Source organism: Poecile atricapillus, chromosome 11 (genome assembly GCF_030490865.1).
Source record: "Poecile atricapillus isolate bPoeAtr1 chromosome 11, bPoeAtr1.hap1, whole genome shotgun sequence".
NCBI lineage: Eukaryota > Metazoa > Chordata > Aves > Passeriformes > Paridae > Poecile > Poecile atricapillus.
The window spans coordinates 10,645,264-10,663,573 of record NC_081259.1 but is presented as its reverse complement, the minus strand read 5'-3'; the positions used below and the strand labels follow the sequence as shown (position 1 = coordinate 10,663,573).

The 18,310-nt window shown below is 41.1% G+C and overlaps 1 protein-coding gene across 1 annotated transcript in view; it reads right to left on the bottom strand.

Moving 5' to 3' along the window:
* Positions 1-4,257, bottom strand: part of FBN1 (fibrillin 1) — a 144,047-nt gene extending 139,790 nt beyond the window's left edge. Inside the window, exons 1-2 of the mRNA XM_058846938.1 lie at positions 4,165-4,257; positions 3,473-3,744 (exon numbers count right to left, since the gene is read on the bottom strand). Of these exons, the coding sequence (XP_058702921.1) occupies positions 3,473-3,639 (167 nt within the window). The 5' untranslated portion in view covers positions 3,640-3,744; positions 4,165-4,257. The remainder of the gene's footprint in view (positions 1-3,472; positions 3,745-4,164) is intronic.
* Positions 4,258-18,310: the final 14,053 nt, after the last annotated feature.

The window sequence follows — 18,310 nt, the reverse complement described above, 5'->3', positions numbered from 1 at the left end:
CAAATCATTGCTTTCTTGGCCATTATACTGAGAAGAGACTGATAAACATGACAAACATTGCTTAAAATGTTATTAAGAACTGACTGATACTCATTAGTGCTTGAAGTCATCTAGCATCATCAAAAAATAAGAAATCCTAATTAATTCTAAGATCTTTGAGTACAATATTTCTTGTATTCAGACAAGTACTAATCAAATAATCAGTATTATTGCTTTATATTCAAATGATTGAAACAAGTAAGTGGTTGTCTTGAAGTATATATTGTTTAGAAAGAACTTCCTGTTCATGGCCAGTTTTGTAGGATTTATTTCTTACAAAAGTTGACACTGCATTTTTGCATGCTTAAGGGGTAGCAGGATAATGGCTTGATGCCTAATAGCTCAATACAGTAACATCTGTGATAAAATTCTGGGGATCTGGAAGAGAAGTGTCTCACTAGTGGGTTATTATCCTAACTTGCTGAATCACAATGAATTCCAGCAACATTTCCATGACCAGAGAGTCTAGTTATATTTTTTTTTCATAATTACTGCCTTTATTCTGATTGCTTTCTGATCACTTACAGCCATCAGGCACCAGCACATAAATATAGATTGAATTAGGCCAAACACAGATGGCATTTAAAGGACTTCACCTCTAATGCCTCTGAAGCAGGATTGATTCAAACTACATAAGCAGCAAGTGTAATGTCTTAAAATGAGAACCTAAGAGACACTTCCAAATAAGTTATAATTATTAAAATTAAAATATGCTTCTAGAATCACATTATACATTCAGACAGCTCATTGCCATAAACAATGAGGTAAAGGTCACACAGATGAAAGCAAACATCTCCTGCAGTCAATAGCCTGCAGTAAAAAATGTTAAGTAGGAAAAATCATGAGAACTGAAACAGATCTTAAGCTTCTTCATTTTAACATACAAGGACAGTATTCACACACAGATTAACCTCAATACTTAATACTTTCAAATGCTAAAAGACTTCCAATAGTCATTATAATCAATCACACAAAATGACTAAAGTGTAAAAGGGTTTTCTCTAAAAATGCATCCCCATGTGCCTTACAATCAGAGCAAGAGTTCATTTCAAAATGAAAAGAAAGTCTTAGTCAACTGTAATAACATGGGAATAAAGTTTCCCAGCATCTGTTATGACTTGTATTACAATTAACAAATTCCCAAATGTATTTATACTGATGAACAAGTTAAAAAAATACTGTCTTCTTGTAAAATCATATTTTTAGTGCTTTAGTCCTCCAGTTACAATGAATAATGTATATACAGTTCCTGTACATTCAAAATATGTTTTCCATCTGTCCTTCCAAATTCGTTCCAACCTTGTCTGTTAGAATGACAATTCTTTTTATTCACTCTGTACAGGACAGTACCACACCTAAGAAAATGCTCACAACTTCTAAACTGGAAATATACAGCAGGATTCACCCAGCAATGATCAAAATATCTGTCCTCCAAGCAATTTGGGAACTCTATACTCAGCCTCAAATCAGGGCTACAAAAGAAGGTCTAACAAGAAACCAAACTAATAATTTTTTTGTCTTTTTCTCAGTTCATCTGGCAAATTATTATCCTTGTTAAGAATCTGCTTCCCAGGGGCACTCATTCATATTGGTAATATTCCAAAAAAACTGACCAAGATATAGAATAAATAAAATTTATGTTGACATTATTGCTAGATTTGCAGATTATTAAGAAGACATATAACTCATAGATAACATACAATAAAAGGAAGAATTACTACAAAGGACAAAAAATATAGCAGGCTTCTGTTAGGTATAAGATTCAAGTCCTAAAATTAAACACTTACCCTAACCCATTTTAGATTCCAAAAATAATTAACACTTGAAATATCATCCCAGATGCACTATTATTATGTCTAAACAGCACAGTTTAGAGTGACAGTCACACACACCAAAGAAATTTTATCCTCAGCTAATGTGCCTCTAACTTCCACCAAGTCAGCACAGTGTGCTAGATGGCATATTCTCTGCCACTGAGCAAAAAATTATTTTTATCAGTTTGATATTAACTCAGAATCCTGTAACAATAAAAGTTATTAAAACATCCTAAAGAATACAGGCACTTTCTAATAAATGTTTTTCCTTATCATTTTTTATTGCTTGCAATTAGTCCCTCAAACTTTACTGTATATCCTTCTCACCTCCTAGATTTTGTCACATCTATTTTGGATCTGCTTTGTCCAACTGTTTATTTTGTGATAAGGTATATGGAAATTAAATAAGAGAGTCTGATCCTACAAAATCAGATCAATGAAAATTAATGCTGACAGCTTGCATCCATTTTTGCAGCATACAGATCTAAAAACAGAAATCTTTTTCAATCAGGCAAGCATTAAAAAGCCAAGATTGTAAATCCAAATATAGGTAAAAAGTACTACAGAACTACAAGGAAATTAGGAAGAGATTAAAACACATTCTTCAAGGCCTCTAACAATAAAGTTGTAATAGTTCCTTTTCAAGAAAATGGGGGGCAAAAAAAGCAAATAGCTTGCATCCCTTACAGAAGTGCAACCATTTTAATAACTTTTTTTTTACATTTCTCCTCTGTCTTACAACAGAAAAAAATCTGGCCATGGGCTGAAAAGGCACATTGGATCACCTGAGAAAGGAAACTTATTTTTTATTACTTTATTACAAACTTTTCACCTTTAGTGAAATAGATTTTCAGCTGCACATGCAGGCAATGCCTTTCAGCTGACTTCACAACTATTTTTGCATTGGAAAGGTGTTCCATTAGAATGGAGAAAAGTTTGCCTGATGCAGATTTAACCTTTAAAAAAACCTCTCTCCTAAGCATGTACCACAATGTTTTTTTAAGAAATTAAACTCTTGTACACTTGGGCTCACTCATACTAGTAGCAGATTGTTAGAGAGTCCGTATGAGAGCAAAATGGACATCACAAAAGGCTCAAGGTGGAGATGAGAGAGGACAGCTGACAGAAAGAGCATGCTGTGGGCTCCAGGCATCACCGTTACTCTGCTTTATGCAAAGCAGAAGCGCGGGATGCGGGAGGAATGCACAAGCCCGCCGTTTGCCTTTATCTAAGGCCTTCCTAGAAGATAAATTAGCAACCTCCGCTCTGCTGCGGCTCATCCTCACGAAGCATCGCCCACCCAGAGGCGAAGTACGGCTGAGGTCGCAGAGGACCAGCAGCCTGTCCAGCGGGGGGGCTGGAGGGTGGCGGGGCTCCGCGCCCAGAGCCCCGGCGTTACCCTGCGGTGCTGCAGGCGGCGTCCGGCGCCCCCCAGCCCAAACCGCTCCTCGGTGTGGACAGCCCCAAGGGGGCTCGGGGAGCTCTTGCACCCCCAGAGCTCCCACCGTCAATGGGTTCTGGCTGTGGATACACACACACACACACGCAGGCAGATGTGCGCCGGCTGCCCGGCCCGCGCCGCGGCACCCGGGAGGGGCCGGGGCCGACCCCGCACCTACCCTTTGAGCGCGTCGTGCCCGCCGCCGTGCCCCCGCCTCTTGGCCCGGCTGGACCGGCTCTCCTTGGCGCTCACCCCCTCGGTGTGCCCGGCGGCGGCGGCACCAGCCTGGGACGCCCACAGCACGGCAACTCCCAGGGCGATCCCCAGCAGCCGCCCCCGCCACATCGCGTCCCCCGAGCCCCCGGGCTGCGAGCGGCAGCTGTCTCCTCTCCGCCGCCGAAGACTGCCGGTCCCCGCCGCCCTGTCTCCGACCAGCCTGTCCAATGCGAGCTGCGAGGGGAGAAACGAGGAGGAAGAGGAGTTAGGGACCGAGAAAAAGCGGCCGCGGCCACCCCGCGCCCCCCGCCGCCTGCCCCCGCGCCCCGGCGCCGTCGGCCCCCGGCCAGCCCGGCGCTATCGCGGCCGCGAGAGGCGGCGGCCGCGGGGGATGGCGAGGGGCTGCCCGGGGCCGCGCGGGCTCTGCCTCCCCTTCAGCAGCATCCGCGGGGGCTCCCGCACCCGCCGCGGACAGACCGCGGCCGCCGCCACCGCTCCCGAAGCCGCTCTTGGACTGGAAATGGCCCCTGGGCACGAACCCTCCCGGCTCCCCGAGCCGGGCACCGCTGGAGCCGCAGCGGCCGGAGCGCCGCGGGCAGGAGCCCCGCGCCCAGCCCGCCCGCCCCGGGAGAAGCCGCTGCGAGGAGCGCGCACCCGCTGGAGCCGCCGCCGCCGGCTGCCGTTCCCGCTGCTGTTCCAGCTGCGGCCGCTGCACCCGCCGCTAATCCAGCTGCGGTTCCAGCTGCCCCCTCCCTCCTCCTCCTCCTTTTTCCCCTCCTCTCTCCCCCCCCTCTCCTCTTCAAGTATCGCCCGCCCAACCCTTTCTCGCGAGAGAGAGGGGAATAAAAATGTTCCCCCCACCCCCGAGCCGCCAACCCGGGGGCTCCCGGCGGTGTCCGGGCGGCTCCTGGCCGGTCGCGCCGGGGGTCACCTGCGGCCGGCCCGGGGCTGGCGGGATGCTCGGCCCCGAGAGGCTCCCCGGGAGCCGCGGGAAGCGTGCGGTGCTGCCCGGGAGGACGCGGCGCTGCCGCTCCCTCCGCTCCGGAGGCAGCTGCGGCCAGGCAGCGCTGCCAGCTCGGGTTACCCCGCGGGTCCCCGGCTCGCACGGCGACAGAGGCAGCAGTAGTGCCTGCGATAGCCTTAATGCTGAGCCAAGTGTGTCAGACAGGAGCGGAGGGAACCGAAGGAAGTGCACGCCTCTGCCTCCGTCTAAATGCATGTAGATATGTATACGTAGAGGTACTTACTTCCTAGAGGTGCAGCATTTTGCATCTATAGCTTATGAAAAATAACATAAAGGTGTCTGTTTCCCCCATAAGGAAAAATAGCATCGATGGTGGCTTTACCGGAGAGGCTGCTGCAGAATGAATAATGTCCTTTCTAGTAACTAACATGGCACAGACACTGAGACACCGAACTCTTCCGTGTACCTACTCCTAAATCTTCACAGCCAGCTCATCCTTCTCAAGGAAAGAAAGCCACGCAGTTCTAACCACAATAGCAGCTTTCTAATCCTTTTGGATGATTTTTATCATCAAGGAGAGTGTTAAATTCTGCAAATTACAAAACAGTTGTTTGACCATTTCAATGTCACTGTTTTACAGTTTAGCATCAAGACTGTCAGAGTATAAGGTAAAATGTTAATGTGAAATACTATGAGATACTGGCCCAAGAAAGAAGTAATGGGGTACAGAGTATACCACTTCAGTGGGGCATTCACCCTACCTTGATCAAGGTTCGGGACAGTAGCAGCCCACACTTTATACCACTGTTTTGTAACTTGTACAAAATGAACAAATTAACTTCAATTCGGCAACTGATTTGCAGTCTGCACCACAGAAGTAGAAGTCAGGGGTTGTGATTAATGAGAAATATTAAATTTTCTGTTACAATCTAGTTGGATAAATAGGAATTTGATTTGTCAAAGTTTTTGTTTGTCTGACACATAAGTATACAAAGATTAAGAATTTTTTCTGGCTATGCTTGTTGAAGAGACAATATAGCATTGCCTAAAGGATTTTGTATTTCTTTTACAGTGTCAAAATTTGCTCAAAACCAAGAAAAAATGAGGATAAAGGTGGTAGTAATTATCCCTTCTATTAAGAAATTCAGGACATGCAGTATATTGATATACAGTTCTCTTTCTTCACTATCATCTATGCATACAGCTAAATCTAAACATTTACTTAGTTATTATAGAAGTTAAACTGAACCTGCAAAAATGTTGCCAGATATTTACTAATTATGTTTATAATGTGAAGATAGAATTTACGAGTAAACAAAAGTGAGTTATGAAAGGAATTCTGGGTTGCTATTTACTCCAACATTCTTTTGGTTTCAACATTTTCTGTTTTAACCGCTTTAATTTTGTAGATGAGCTACCAGAAAAATATCTAGTCTGTGTCACAGGCTAATAGGGTGACTTTCTCATATCTTCTAACACATTTTATGATGGTTTTTTTTTTTTGTATCTTGCATGGTTGCAGAAATGTGGATTACACTATATGAAGTAATGTTACATGATATGTGGGCTGGAAGTTCATTAATCTAGTGAAATATGTAGCACATCATCAGCTTCTAGTGTGTCATTTTAAAGAAAATGCTTATACATTAGAAGTATTTACATTGTTGACAACTTCAAAATGGTGCCCACCTGGGTTCTCAAACCACTAGAAAAATACACTGCTGCAAGACAAAGACTTAACTTCTGCTCTCTGCTGCTGAACAGAGCTACTAATAAGGGTCATCCACACTCTTTCCCACAGCCACTTGAGTCTCTGCAAACATTTGGACTCTGAAGAACATCTAGACAAACAGATTTCTATATGGCCTCCAAAACACTTGTCAGCCACTTGAAGTTTCACTTAAGGGGGAAAAAAACAAGGCAACTAAGAAGCAATTCTGATGATCCAGTTGATCACCATTTCCTGTCACAAACAGAAAGATGAACTCTCAGATTAACCAAGATCCAGAAACTCAAGTGATATTTAAGTTCCTTGATCAGACCATGGAATCAAACCCAAAAATAAAAGATGCCAAGAGAAGACATGCAACATCATTGCTACATGCCCAGTGGAATTTTCCATAACATTTAAGCAACTCTCTTTCCACAATGCTCATTCTTCCAGGTTATTTTGAGGATCTTATAGGTGCATTTTGGAGGATGTAGATGGCATGGATTGTGGTGGCAGGGCCCAAAATCAGGGCAGGATAATTACAGGTAGATAATTTATAAGTAGGAATGATAGAAATGACAAAGACTAGGCTTTACAGTTGGGTGTCACCTGGGAAACAATGACCCTAAATATTTACATAACTTTGAACACACTTTAAATCAAATCCCGTACATTCCTCTCATAAGACATCCTACTTGCTAACCACACCTTAGTGCACCTCCAGTGCTTATCACCATCATGTACATAGATCATTTTATACAGTGCCCAAGTTACTGACATGTAAGTGATCCTCAGAGACATACTTACTTGTCCTGCTGTTTGGTTTACATTAAAACACTGAAGTTTTCAGTGCTGGTGATCTTAGTGCTCAGCAGCAGAGATGCAAAGTACTGATCTTCCTCCTTGCCAGCCTTTGGCTGACCAGTCCTCTTCATCTTACTCAAACACTCCTTCCTGAAGGGTGGTTAACAAAATAGTCATATTTCAAGAAAACTGTTTTGAATTGTTGCAAATAAAAAAAACTTATCACTAGAAATACTATGAAAAGTTGGGAGCTCATTTCATGAAGTTTTTCTTCATTTCAGTTTGTATGAACTTTTTCAATAATAGCATTTTTTTTAATCTTTAAATTTACTCTAACCCAATTGAGCAAAAATAAGTATGTCAATCTTACATATTTATTAAGAGGGCCTTTATTATGCCAATGAAAACAAATAGTGTGGGAAAGTTCTGGTGTGTGTATTTTTTTAAGTACATTAGAAGCACAAACAGTAATTACATCCAGACAACAAATTAGCTGGTTTAAATATAAAAAAAATAAAATAAAAAAATAGGTAATTCAAATTAAAATACATCAATTTTTCTTAATGCTGTTTGGTCAGACAAGCTGTGATAAGTAGCTATGGAATCCATTATTAATAGATTGGGAGATACATTTCACCCAAGACTTTTACTTAATTTGTACAAGTGGCTTAATTGAAGTTTTCATCTGTCAGCAGAGTTTACAGTGATGGAGAAGGAAATCCAACCTACATTAACATATAATTCCATGATTTCTGATACTGTGCAAAGTGTTGTTGTATTATTTCTGTAATATAAGAAATATGAGAGGAAATAAGTTGTTCTTTCTTGGCTTAGACAATCGGGGCCTATGCACTTCTGCAGAAATTACAATATTATATCTCAGTTGTATCCTAAGTGAGCATAAACCTATTACATTTTATTACATTCAGAACACATCTCTCCTATTTATGCCTCTATGGAACGGTTTAACACAGATCTTACAGTTCTAAACAAAATAACATCTTTAATTTACAAGAAGGCAAATTTTTATATCACCCCACCAAAAACCAAACATTTCTCTTTACTTAAGATCTGAATGAAACAGATGTTCTTTCTCCTCTAAAACACCTGGATCCTCAGTATCAAAGACAGTACAAAGTACAAGTACAAAGAAACTCAAGAGAGGCCCTAATTAAGACATTCCCTTCTCAGTATTTTTTTTAGGAATGTTCTCTACCCCATTCATATTTGCTTTTGTTTCTAAAACTAGATCTCACTTTAAACCAATCCTTCCCCAGTGAGGGTGAAACCTATCATACATCTCCATTTGCTGAAGGCTGATCCATTATCAGAGTTATTCTTTACGGGGTCCTAAAGAAAACTAAACCAGAAGAAATCAAATGACTTTTGTTCTACCTTCTAGGTAGGGGAAGCACAACCTATTTTTGTAAGACTAGTGTTGAACAGAAATACAACTAAAATACAATGGAAATTTATTTTTAATCACAATTTAATATACGTACAGTGATGTATTTAATTCTATGTATACTGCTAGAAAACCTATCTTAACAATAGCAATTGTTTCTTTGATTTAAAAAAAAGTTTTAATCCACCCTTAGTGCAAGAAAAGGAAATATATATTACTACCTTGTGTCAGCTAATAACCCTGTCAGATTTAATGGTAATTTTGCCACAGTAACAGTCACAAGCTAAGCTTCCTCAGTCTTACATTTGTCCCCAAAGACCTCTTAAATCCCACCTGTAAACTCAGAAGCAAAGTGAAACAGCTTTCACAGCTTAGCATAAAATGCCAACTGATGGGTGAATTTTCAGGCTAAAACATTGAGCAAAATGGATATAGCTTTTTATCCAGATAAATACATTCCAAGTGGGTAGAAATCAGTAACCAAGAGCCTCTTCTTTAAACTCTGATTTATGCAGAACTCCCTACTGACTCCAACAAAGACAGCTGAATCAGGCCCTACATTCCTTCAAACACTGTCAGCAAGGGATTGGGTGTCTCTGCCTGTTTTCCATCTTAGTGTTCCTCTGGCTATGTGATGTCTCAGTTGATAGGGAGTTGCCCCATGATGCATTTGAAATAATAAAATAGGTAATAAGAGACCAGGGATTAGACTCTGAACCCACCACATTCCATTTGCAAGGCCCTTCCTTTGAGAAATAACACTATGAGAGCATTGCATACAGCTCTCATAGAATCAATGATGAGTTTAAGTAGGAAAAAACTTATGAAAGTCCTTCAGTCCAGTTCCCTGCTCAGAGCAGGACCAACTTAAGAATGGGCTGCTCGGGCTCTATCCAGATGAGTTCTAAATATCTCCAACGATGGACGCCACACTTTTCTGGAGTAACCTACTCCATTGTTCTACAACCCTTGTTCTAACAAATTTTTCTTAATACTTAGTAGGAATTTCTCTTCCCTAGAATTTGTGCTTGCTCTTCATCCTACTACTACTCACCACCCAAAAGAGTCAGGCTCTATCTCTTCTACACCCTGAAGACAGCAGGGAGATCCTCTCTAACCTGTGATTCTTAAGTTTGGATGAACCCTCTGCTCAAAGAGCATTGCTTTAGCCTCTCACCATGCTGGTGTCCTCTGGCAGGCTTGCTCCAGATATCACTGGCTTTTGGGTTTAGGGGTGAGTGTGGTTTTCTTGTGCTAGGGTGCCCAAAGTTAGATACAGTACTGCAGATGCAGTTTCTAAAGTACCAAGAGCGGTAAAGAATCACTTCCCTGCACTGCCTGGTTGCACTCCCATAACACAGCCCGTGTGCAGTTGGCCGCCTCCACTGCAAGAGCACCGCTGACTCATGGAGGACAGGGATGAGTCTCTGGCCAGAAAAGAGCTCAGAACAGCTCTGATCTGCACTTTCCTTTATTCAGTAACTTTCAAAAGGCTGACTTCATTTCCTCAGGTTTTCTAGATACCAGTAAACTGAGACAACCTCATCTAGAGTCTGTGATTTCTTACCGGGTATAAAATCATTTGGGGATTTCCCTCCCACTTCATCTGTTGAAAGTATTAAAATTTACTTACTGAGGATTGCTGGGGCGTTTTATCAGGTTCACAAATTTCAGCAGCCAGCCTTCATTGCCTCAAAATGTCCATCAGATGCAAAGTCTTTATACACCACACTGGATAGAACATGATCCATTTATTAATACGTACATCTTTAATATATTGCATTGTGCACTTCCAGTACAGTTACTTGGGTAAATTCAGCCCACAGACATCAATAGGAACCTTCCTATTAACTCACAAGAGTATTCCATTTCATTTTTAGCCCCTTCTCATTTACACATAGGCTCAATCCACAGCAAACTGAACAATTTGCAGCATATAGATGCTTTATAGCTATTTTTAGGATAAAATCAGGTTTTCTTTACTTATAAGGAAACAGGAAATAAAAATTGCAGTTAATTAAGAAGAATATTAATTTTACCAGTAGCCAAATTAAGTGAAAGAAGCTATTTGAGGAAGAAGTTGCAATAGATTCCACATACTGTGGTTGAAAGTGGGAAGGGACAGGAAGAAAGCTCTGTATGTTTTTTGGAGCTTGAAAACCCCTTTTTTCTCTCCTACAGAAAATTAAGATACAGGGATAGAGTAAAAATCTATTCCTTAGATCACCTGAAACTTTTACTAGTAACTTTTACTAGTTTCTATTACAAATTACTCAGATTATGCTTAAACGGTGGAAGAAATTCCAACAATAAAAAAATATTTTCAGCTTTTTTTGAAAAACAGAATTACTGCCTCTAGAATGTCCCTAATGGTTTACAAATTATCAACACCAGGTCCACCCAAAATTGCTAGTACTGTGATGAATGGGGTGGAGTTCAGAAGAGATTGAGCTGCTACATTTCTTTTTTTAAAGAGTCAGGTTTTGACACTTTACAAATTTGAAATAAAGATGTTGAACACTTTTTCTAGCTTCGTGAACTCCTTTCAATACCAAGAAAAATACCACATAACTTCAGACAAATAAGAATGGAGGTCAAATAGGCACAGAGTCAGCAGAGGAAATGTCATTTGAAACCCATGAGGAAGAGCCAAGGAAAAATACTTGACAGGGGATGCTTGGGAAACAGGACATCTATATCTATCTATCTATAGATATATGAATATATATTAATGCTGACTTTTCCCACTCCTGTTCATCAGTAAAAGGAAGGAAGTGTAATTTTATGGCTGAAAAGTGGATGATGTAAAAAAGGAGATTCATGGTGCCTTTTCAAGATAAGGAAATCTTTCAGAGGCTCCAGTCTGGACACATTTTATGATAAACTATTGGGAAAACAGAGTTTCCCTGCACTGCAATGATCTGGAGAAGCTTCCCTTGGCACTACAAGCCTAGTCCAAACCCAAGATATTTTTTTTTTCCCCTCTCCACATATTTCAGTGGAGTTCAGAGCATGCCCTGACTTCAGTGTGGTGAATGCTATTCCATCAGTTAAGCTAAGCTAGAGCAGTGAAATTTCTGAAAAGAGCCCATTACATGGATTTGAAAGCTTTATGGAGAACTGGAAACAATTCCTTCCAAGGAGTTGGCTACGAAGTTTCCCTCCTGTTCAAAGCATGCAATCCTCTGCTTTCATTGGTCTGTACATGAGGCTCTTTACCTGCTTGGGGTTTTGTCACAAACAGTGAACTAACAACAAAAAGCCTGTGCAGCCTTGCTGACTGAATATTCAGAGTCCCGCACTGTGAAAATACAAAGTAAAATTCCAGAAGTGTTCTCTAAAATAAGAAATAACTGCTTTTAGAATTTACTCAAACTTGTAAAAAATAAGTTCTTCAAAACTGACATATGTATCATACTCTAATACATGTGTTCTAGAATGTCAAATTCAGAGCTAAATGTCTTATAAAAAAAACTGTACCATTATATCTGTTGAGCAGATGACTGATATGCTTGTGCCAACAACAGTCATTCCCCATGGAACCCTGAAAAAGTTGTTTCTTCTAGGGCAGCTCAGCATTTGAAATCTAACTATTATTTTCCATGTTATTTCTTTTTGTTTGGTTTCCATCTTTCCCCCATCACATACTCCATTTTAAGGGCAGCTGACTTAGGCAACCCTGGTAGCTACTTACCCTGCTTTGACAGGTTTGTTTCACAAGCTGTCCTTTCCCCTCCTGCAGTCAAAAATTGTATTATACCATTTAAAAGTAAAAAATAAAGAATAAATTTTAAACATTTTAAATTGAATATTATCAATTATGCCACTGTCTACATTCATTATATGGGAAATGTGTCCTGGGCTTAACCAAATCCTATGCTGGATAAGAGCTCTTTTAACATATTTGGAACTAAATTCTGTTAACTGTGATTTAAGAACCAGAGCAGAAAGAAAAGCTGAAGAACTTCTTCCATTCATGAAGAATGCAGGTGGGATGTAGCCCAGGAAGAGGCTGCAGAGTATAACTGAGTGTTAATCTGAAAATCCCAGCTATAAACCCACCAGAATCTGCTCTGTTCAGCCCTGCTCCCGAGCTACCAGCAGACAGCTGTGTCAAGAACACTGTCTGACAACTGCCAGGTGTAGAAGTTGCCGTTCTTCAGATAATCAGCAAAATATGTTCCACAGTGACCAGCACTTCTGCAAGAAAGCATTCAGCAGACAGTGTGGTGATTTAATTTACAAGGTTGTTCATAGTCCAGAAGCTCTCAGAAATCCCAAGTAAAACTGGCTACTGCAGTGTATGAACAGGTCAGAAAGTAAGCTCCAGACAACTGGCCACTGTCGTTGACACCAGCTCTAGGCAAGGTGCAGCAGCATTGGAAAGACATTCGGACAGCAAGGCAGAAACCTGTGCAGCAAGCAACCCATCTCTTGGGTTACTCCAGAACTTCATTTGCCATAACAGGATCTTACAGCTTTTGGATAGGGCCTCTTACACAGCCATTTCAAGACCTGTTCTCCTAGTCAACAGTCTCATTCTCCTCAAACTACAAAAAGGGAAGAGAACAATTATAAGGGTGGCAGAATGTGTCTCATCATTAGGGATTTTAGCAAGTATTTATCAATTCTATTCAGAGATTTGTGGAGGTGACTGAGCACTGGAACAGGTTGTGCAGTCTCCCTTCTTGGAGATATTCCAAATCCTGGGCACCTGACTCTAGGTGACCCTGCTTATTCAGTGCACATAGCACAAGATGACTTCCAGAGTTCCAGATTCCACTGGAATCTATTCAATCACTCCCCTCTGATACTTCTGTGGGGCACAGTGCTTCAATAGATTTTTTATTTCAGAAACCCACAGCCAATGAGTTTGAATTCATACTGGCCAATTTCCCCATTCTCCTAAGCACAAGAACCCTGAAAGTCTTACTTTGACTCACATGTTAAGCTGTGTTAAGCTCTTAAATAACTACATCTGCTCCTTGGAGGAAGGTACTGGAATATATGCCTGGAATTGCAAGGTAATGGGACTACTACACAGATGCAGAGAGCTAACAAATGGACCCACAAATAACAGCAATACCAAAGGAGGCAAGGAAACGTGTGTCAGCTCAGCCCCAGTGCCTGCACTGCAGTGCTGGAGTAGCAGTGCTGGGTTGGGCCCACCTGCAGAACTGCCAGGTGTCAGGTGGGGTGCCCAAGCAACAGCAGATCCTGCCCTGCTCAGGCCCACACACTCCCCAAGGCAGGGCCTGCCAGCTCATTGAGTAAAGCAACTTCTGCACCAGCTGCCTGCCTGTGTGCTTTTTATAGCTGTACAGACAATTTTATTTCAAAACTGCACGTCTTACCTGCTTCCTACATGTGTACATGTGAATGATTTTGATTTAGTTTGACTGTTGACACTGCTGTTCAAGAGAAAAGTTAAGAACCAGCTAAACTCCCTGGCTGATGAATTGGTCACAGCTTCCCACAGGGACTGCTCAGACATCCGCAATGATAAATAGAGTCAAAGCCTCTACTGGCTCAGCTCATGTTTATTAGAACTATCTGCTAATGACCTAAAGGGAACAATTTCGAGATGTGTAGGAAATAGTTTCCCCAGCTATTGGTTTTTGTAGCATGCATCACTGACACAGGCAAATAATCTCTTGTAAGAGCACTGCAGGAAGGCAGGAATTACGTTTTATGAAGGATTTTACTTTTCACATTTGGTTTCCTTCCAGTTTGGAATCAAACTGAGATACTTAATTTTTCCACAGAAGAAAAATCACGTTGAAAAAAGACCGGATTTGGATTTCCTAAACTGTTTCAATTTTGACTTTTTAGAGCTGCAAAAGTTTACAAACCAAGACTCGTTTTAAGACAAAAGGGTCCAGTCCAAGAGTGTTAAAATGCTTTGATTCTTGGAATGCTTCCATTTTTCTCCCATAACTAAATATGAAGACAAACACAATTCTGTAAAGTATTTTAGGAGAACTGCATTTTTTCAAATGGAAAATTGTTAACATTTTCTTTATTGAGCCTATACTCTTTTTATTCCCCTTTATTTGCTTCAAAATATTAGTCCAAAGCATTCTAAAAGAAAATGGAAATATTTCTAGTGGGAAGTTTGAAAAGAACAACTAACTTCTGAAAAGTGAATCCCCTATCTATGTTTTTCTTTATACCCTCCGCCTAAGCAGAAACAGATGATAAGTCTCTTACTAGTTACCCTATCTTCTCCAAAGACATTAGCAAGTCATTTTTGTTTAAAATACAGACTCCAGAAAGCAAAGAAAAAGTTAGACAAGAACTTACCCATTAACTATTGCTAAATGTAGCTTGTGCTGCACACCTGGATTACAACACCAGTAACTTCAGCAACGAACCAGGGATATACAGGAAAAGAAAAAGTTTCCATTCTGATCCTGGAGGTTCTTGCCTGTTTTCCACCTCATGAAAGCTGCATAGTACAAAAAATGGCCAACTGGCAAGTTTAAAGGAGGAACCCAGTCATCTGACCAGCTCTTTATGTCCCACAGCTTCCATGGCCCAAAAACTGTTAGACACACACCAAAACCTGGCACGTGCCACAGGACACACAGAGAGCAGCACTGCATTTAGGACTGGGTTCTGCTGGTGCTTCTACAGCTCTAGATGCAGTTTAAGTCACTATGACATTGACACCAACAGCCCCTTTGAGGGCACAGAAAATAAATGTTTACTACATAGCTTTGAGATTTTTCTGCATGTATGGATTTTAAAGCTGGGGGTATAGTCTGGACTTCAATTAAAGTCAACATATAAAGAACAATTTTACTTAGAGAGATACATTGGCAAGAATTCCAATCCCTGAAGAAGTTTCTCTATAGAAAGAGAAGAGGAACAGAAAAGATGAGAAGCTACCAGAAGACTTCTGGTTTTACAGAATACTAACACTGTCCTTAAAGGCATTGTGATGAAGTGTTACATAAACGTATGTGTGGTATGAGACCACTAGAGGGGAGTAAAGTAACTTACAAGTGAACGTTTCCTCTACTCGGTTTTGCTGTACAAATTGCATTTGCACATGGTAATTAACAGCTATAGTAAAGCCAGAGTATTAAAGAATTGCATTTGCTTAACATTCTAAGCAAAGTTGATTAGATAATTACAGGATTTCTGTACCATTGTCCCCTCTCACTAGGCTGCAGGCTGACAGGGAACATTCGTCATCTGGATGAAGCCAGAACACCAGGGATGGCATTCAGCCAGGGCATTTGGCAATAGACATGGATTTCTTTACTTGTATTCAGATATTCAAAGAAGCAATGCTACATGATGGAAACAGACTCATTTTATCAAGTGTGAAAAAGGCACTGGGCACAAAAGCTTGCTTGGTAGGTAAGCATGTACAAGAAGGAAATTAAGAACCTCGATTCTCACACAGATCACCATCAAAGTCTACACAAGAGTGAAATATTTACCCAAGCAACAAGAACAGAGAGGAGCATGATTAATTTGGAAGTGCAAAGTACTCTGCATCAGAATGCTGGGTGAAATCTCACTACAGCTGCAAGCAATGTGCTCCTGTATCAGTGCCAGGTTGCCATCGTCTCCATTGTAAGCCATCCACACTGTGGGAGACAGGACTGCACAGTGAATCTGCACAAAAGAGAAAAATAAATTTCAATGGGAAATCTTAGCAACTCCCACAGAACAAAGGGAAACATGAGCACAGAGTTCCAACAGCAGACGAATAGCTTTGACAGCAAATTTTAAGGATGAATGACTGAAATATATATATATGTGGCTGTGTATCTTAATACTTCTGGAAAGTGTATTCAGCTTAAGATTTTATGGGAAAAGGGACATGATACAGTAGTAAGCAGACCTTCAAACCTCAGAGGAAAGTTCCAACTATAAAGTAAGAGGTAGGGGGCTAACTAGATATGAAATTGCAAAGGTGCTAAGTAAAGCTCGGGAATGCAAGCAAGCCAGAGATCTCCTAAGCTGCATATCCACAGGTTATACTTAGGGAACCTGAATTTAATCATAGAAGTCTTGAAAGGCTTTCACAATCTGGTAGAATATTTTGCAAAGATTGCAGTAATTCTGCAGAACAGACAACTGGCTGAACCAGAGTGAAAACTATCAAGCATGGTAGGACCAAGACTGTTGGGTCTAATTCTTTTCTATTTATCATTTGCAGCCCTATATTATAGATAAATCAGCCAAAGATAATATAGGGAACAAAAATACAGCAAAGAAAAGAATACCACTGCATTCTGTTACTTTGGGGGGGTATTGTTAAAGGAAGTTTAAGTTAAATAGTGCCAAACCGCAACGATAGTAGAATAAAATTTGATCTGGCTCCTACAGCATAAACACAGTGTTGACAAAGGAATCATATGAATCAAAAAGATGTAACAGCAGGTAATAATTTCTTGAATTAAGCAGGTAAGTTCTTTCAGCCATATAACCTAGGGGGTGAAAATACATGACAGGCTTATTTTAAGAGATTCATTTAGTGACTACTACAATCTTGGCTCAACTATCCAAGTCCAAGCACACATTACATCTCCCTTTCTGACTGGTGTCAGCTGTCCAGTTTCAGGAGTTGCCATCCCCTATGCTACTCTCTTAATTGCTTCATTCTTTCCAACTGATATTGGGAAGAGGAAGGCTGAGGAACACTTTTGACTAGGAGCTGTTGATTCTTGGGCTAAGGATCATCTCTCACTTTAAACTTTACTCACCAAGGTATGATTGCTGCTGTTTCAATGTAGATCTTCCCTCTTGGCCTCGACTGCCGATTTTCATTAAGCAAAGCTTAAAATCTCCTTGGCAGCTCTGGAGCTCTCTGGAGTTGTCACTGCAACAAGACATACAGTAAGCATTAAGCGAGCAAGGATTGAACTGAATCTTTACCTACCTTCACACTCTCATATACATTTCAGTTTTGGTCCCTGAAGTTGCCTAATATGACACAACTGAAACAGCAAGATAAGAGCAGTCAGTCAAGTGGAAGGTTCCTCCTCATCGGCGTGGCCCCAGCTCCTAAATTAAATATGTAGGATCAGTAAATACTTCACTCTACACTGAAACCACTGAACTTTTAAACACAGGGAATTTGTTAAAAGCCATGGAAATTGTGTACACAACACTGAACAAGGCAATAGAAATAAAATGCATTGCAAAAAGTTACATTTTAGAATTTTAAAAGGAGCTTGCACATTGCCACTAAGTGTGACATTTGGGAGCAACTACAGAGAACAGAAGCTCTTGAACCCATCTCAGACGGAATATTTAGAAAAGTTCCATTTGGTCCACAGCAATGAGATGATGGGCCCTCAGCTGCTGTCTGAGTGGTCAGGGATATCCTACAGGATAGCTAGATGTTTACTTTTACAGATCAAATCTGTAAGCTGCGTCAGCTTCTGAACTTGCCCAGGGATTGAATCAATCTGATGTATTGGCTTAAACACTTGTAAAAGTACCTCTTATGCAGGATTAAATGTGCTTCTTTTTTACCTTGTGGAATTCAGGAAAATGTTTAAGCTAACCAGAAACAGCCACTCATCACTGGAAAAAAAAAAAATAATAAAAAAGCCTCCACTTGGGGCTTAGAGGACAACTAGTAAAAACTTTCCTTTGCAGACAAGGCCACAGCTATTTCCTCAGCTAAGAGCTCGGAATTTGGCCCTTGAACTTAACCACAGCCCATGTTTGTTTAGGCACCAGTGGTCTCTCATGGCCTGTTTGCTCCCACTGACGATGACAAACCCCACCTCACTAAAGAGGAAGTGGGGTTGGATTTATGGGCAACATGAAAGCCACCAGGAAATTCAGAAGTCTCTCGTTAGCGTGTCTGTGAGAGTCTCAAGTCACAACCCAGGCCTGTGTACCAAGAGCTGAAATGCATTCTGCCTGGCCAGTTGTCCTGGAATAT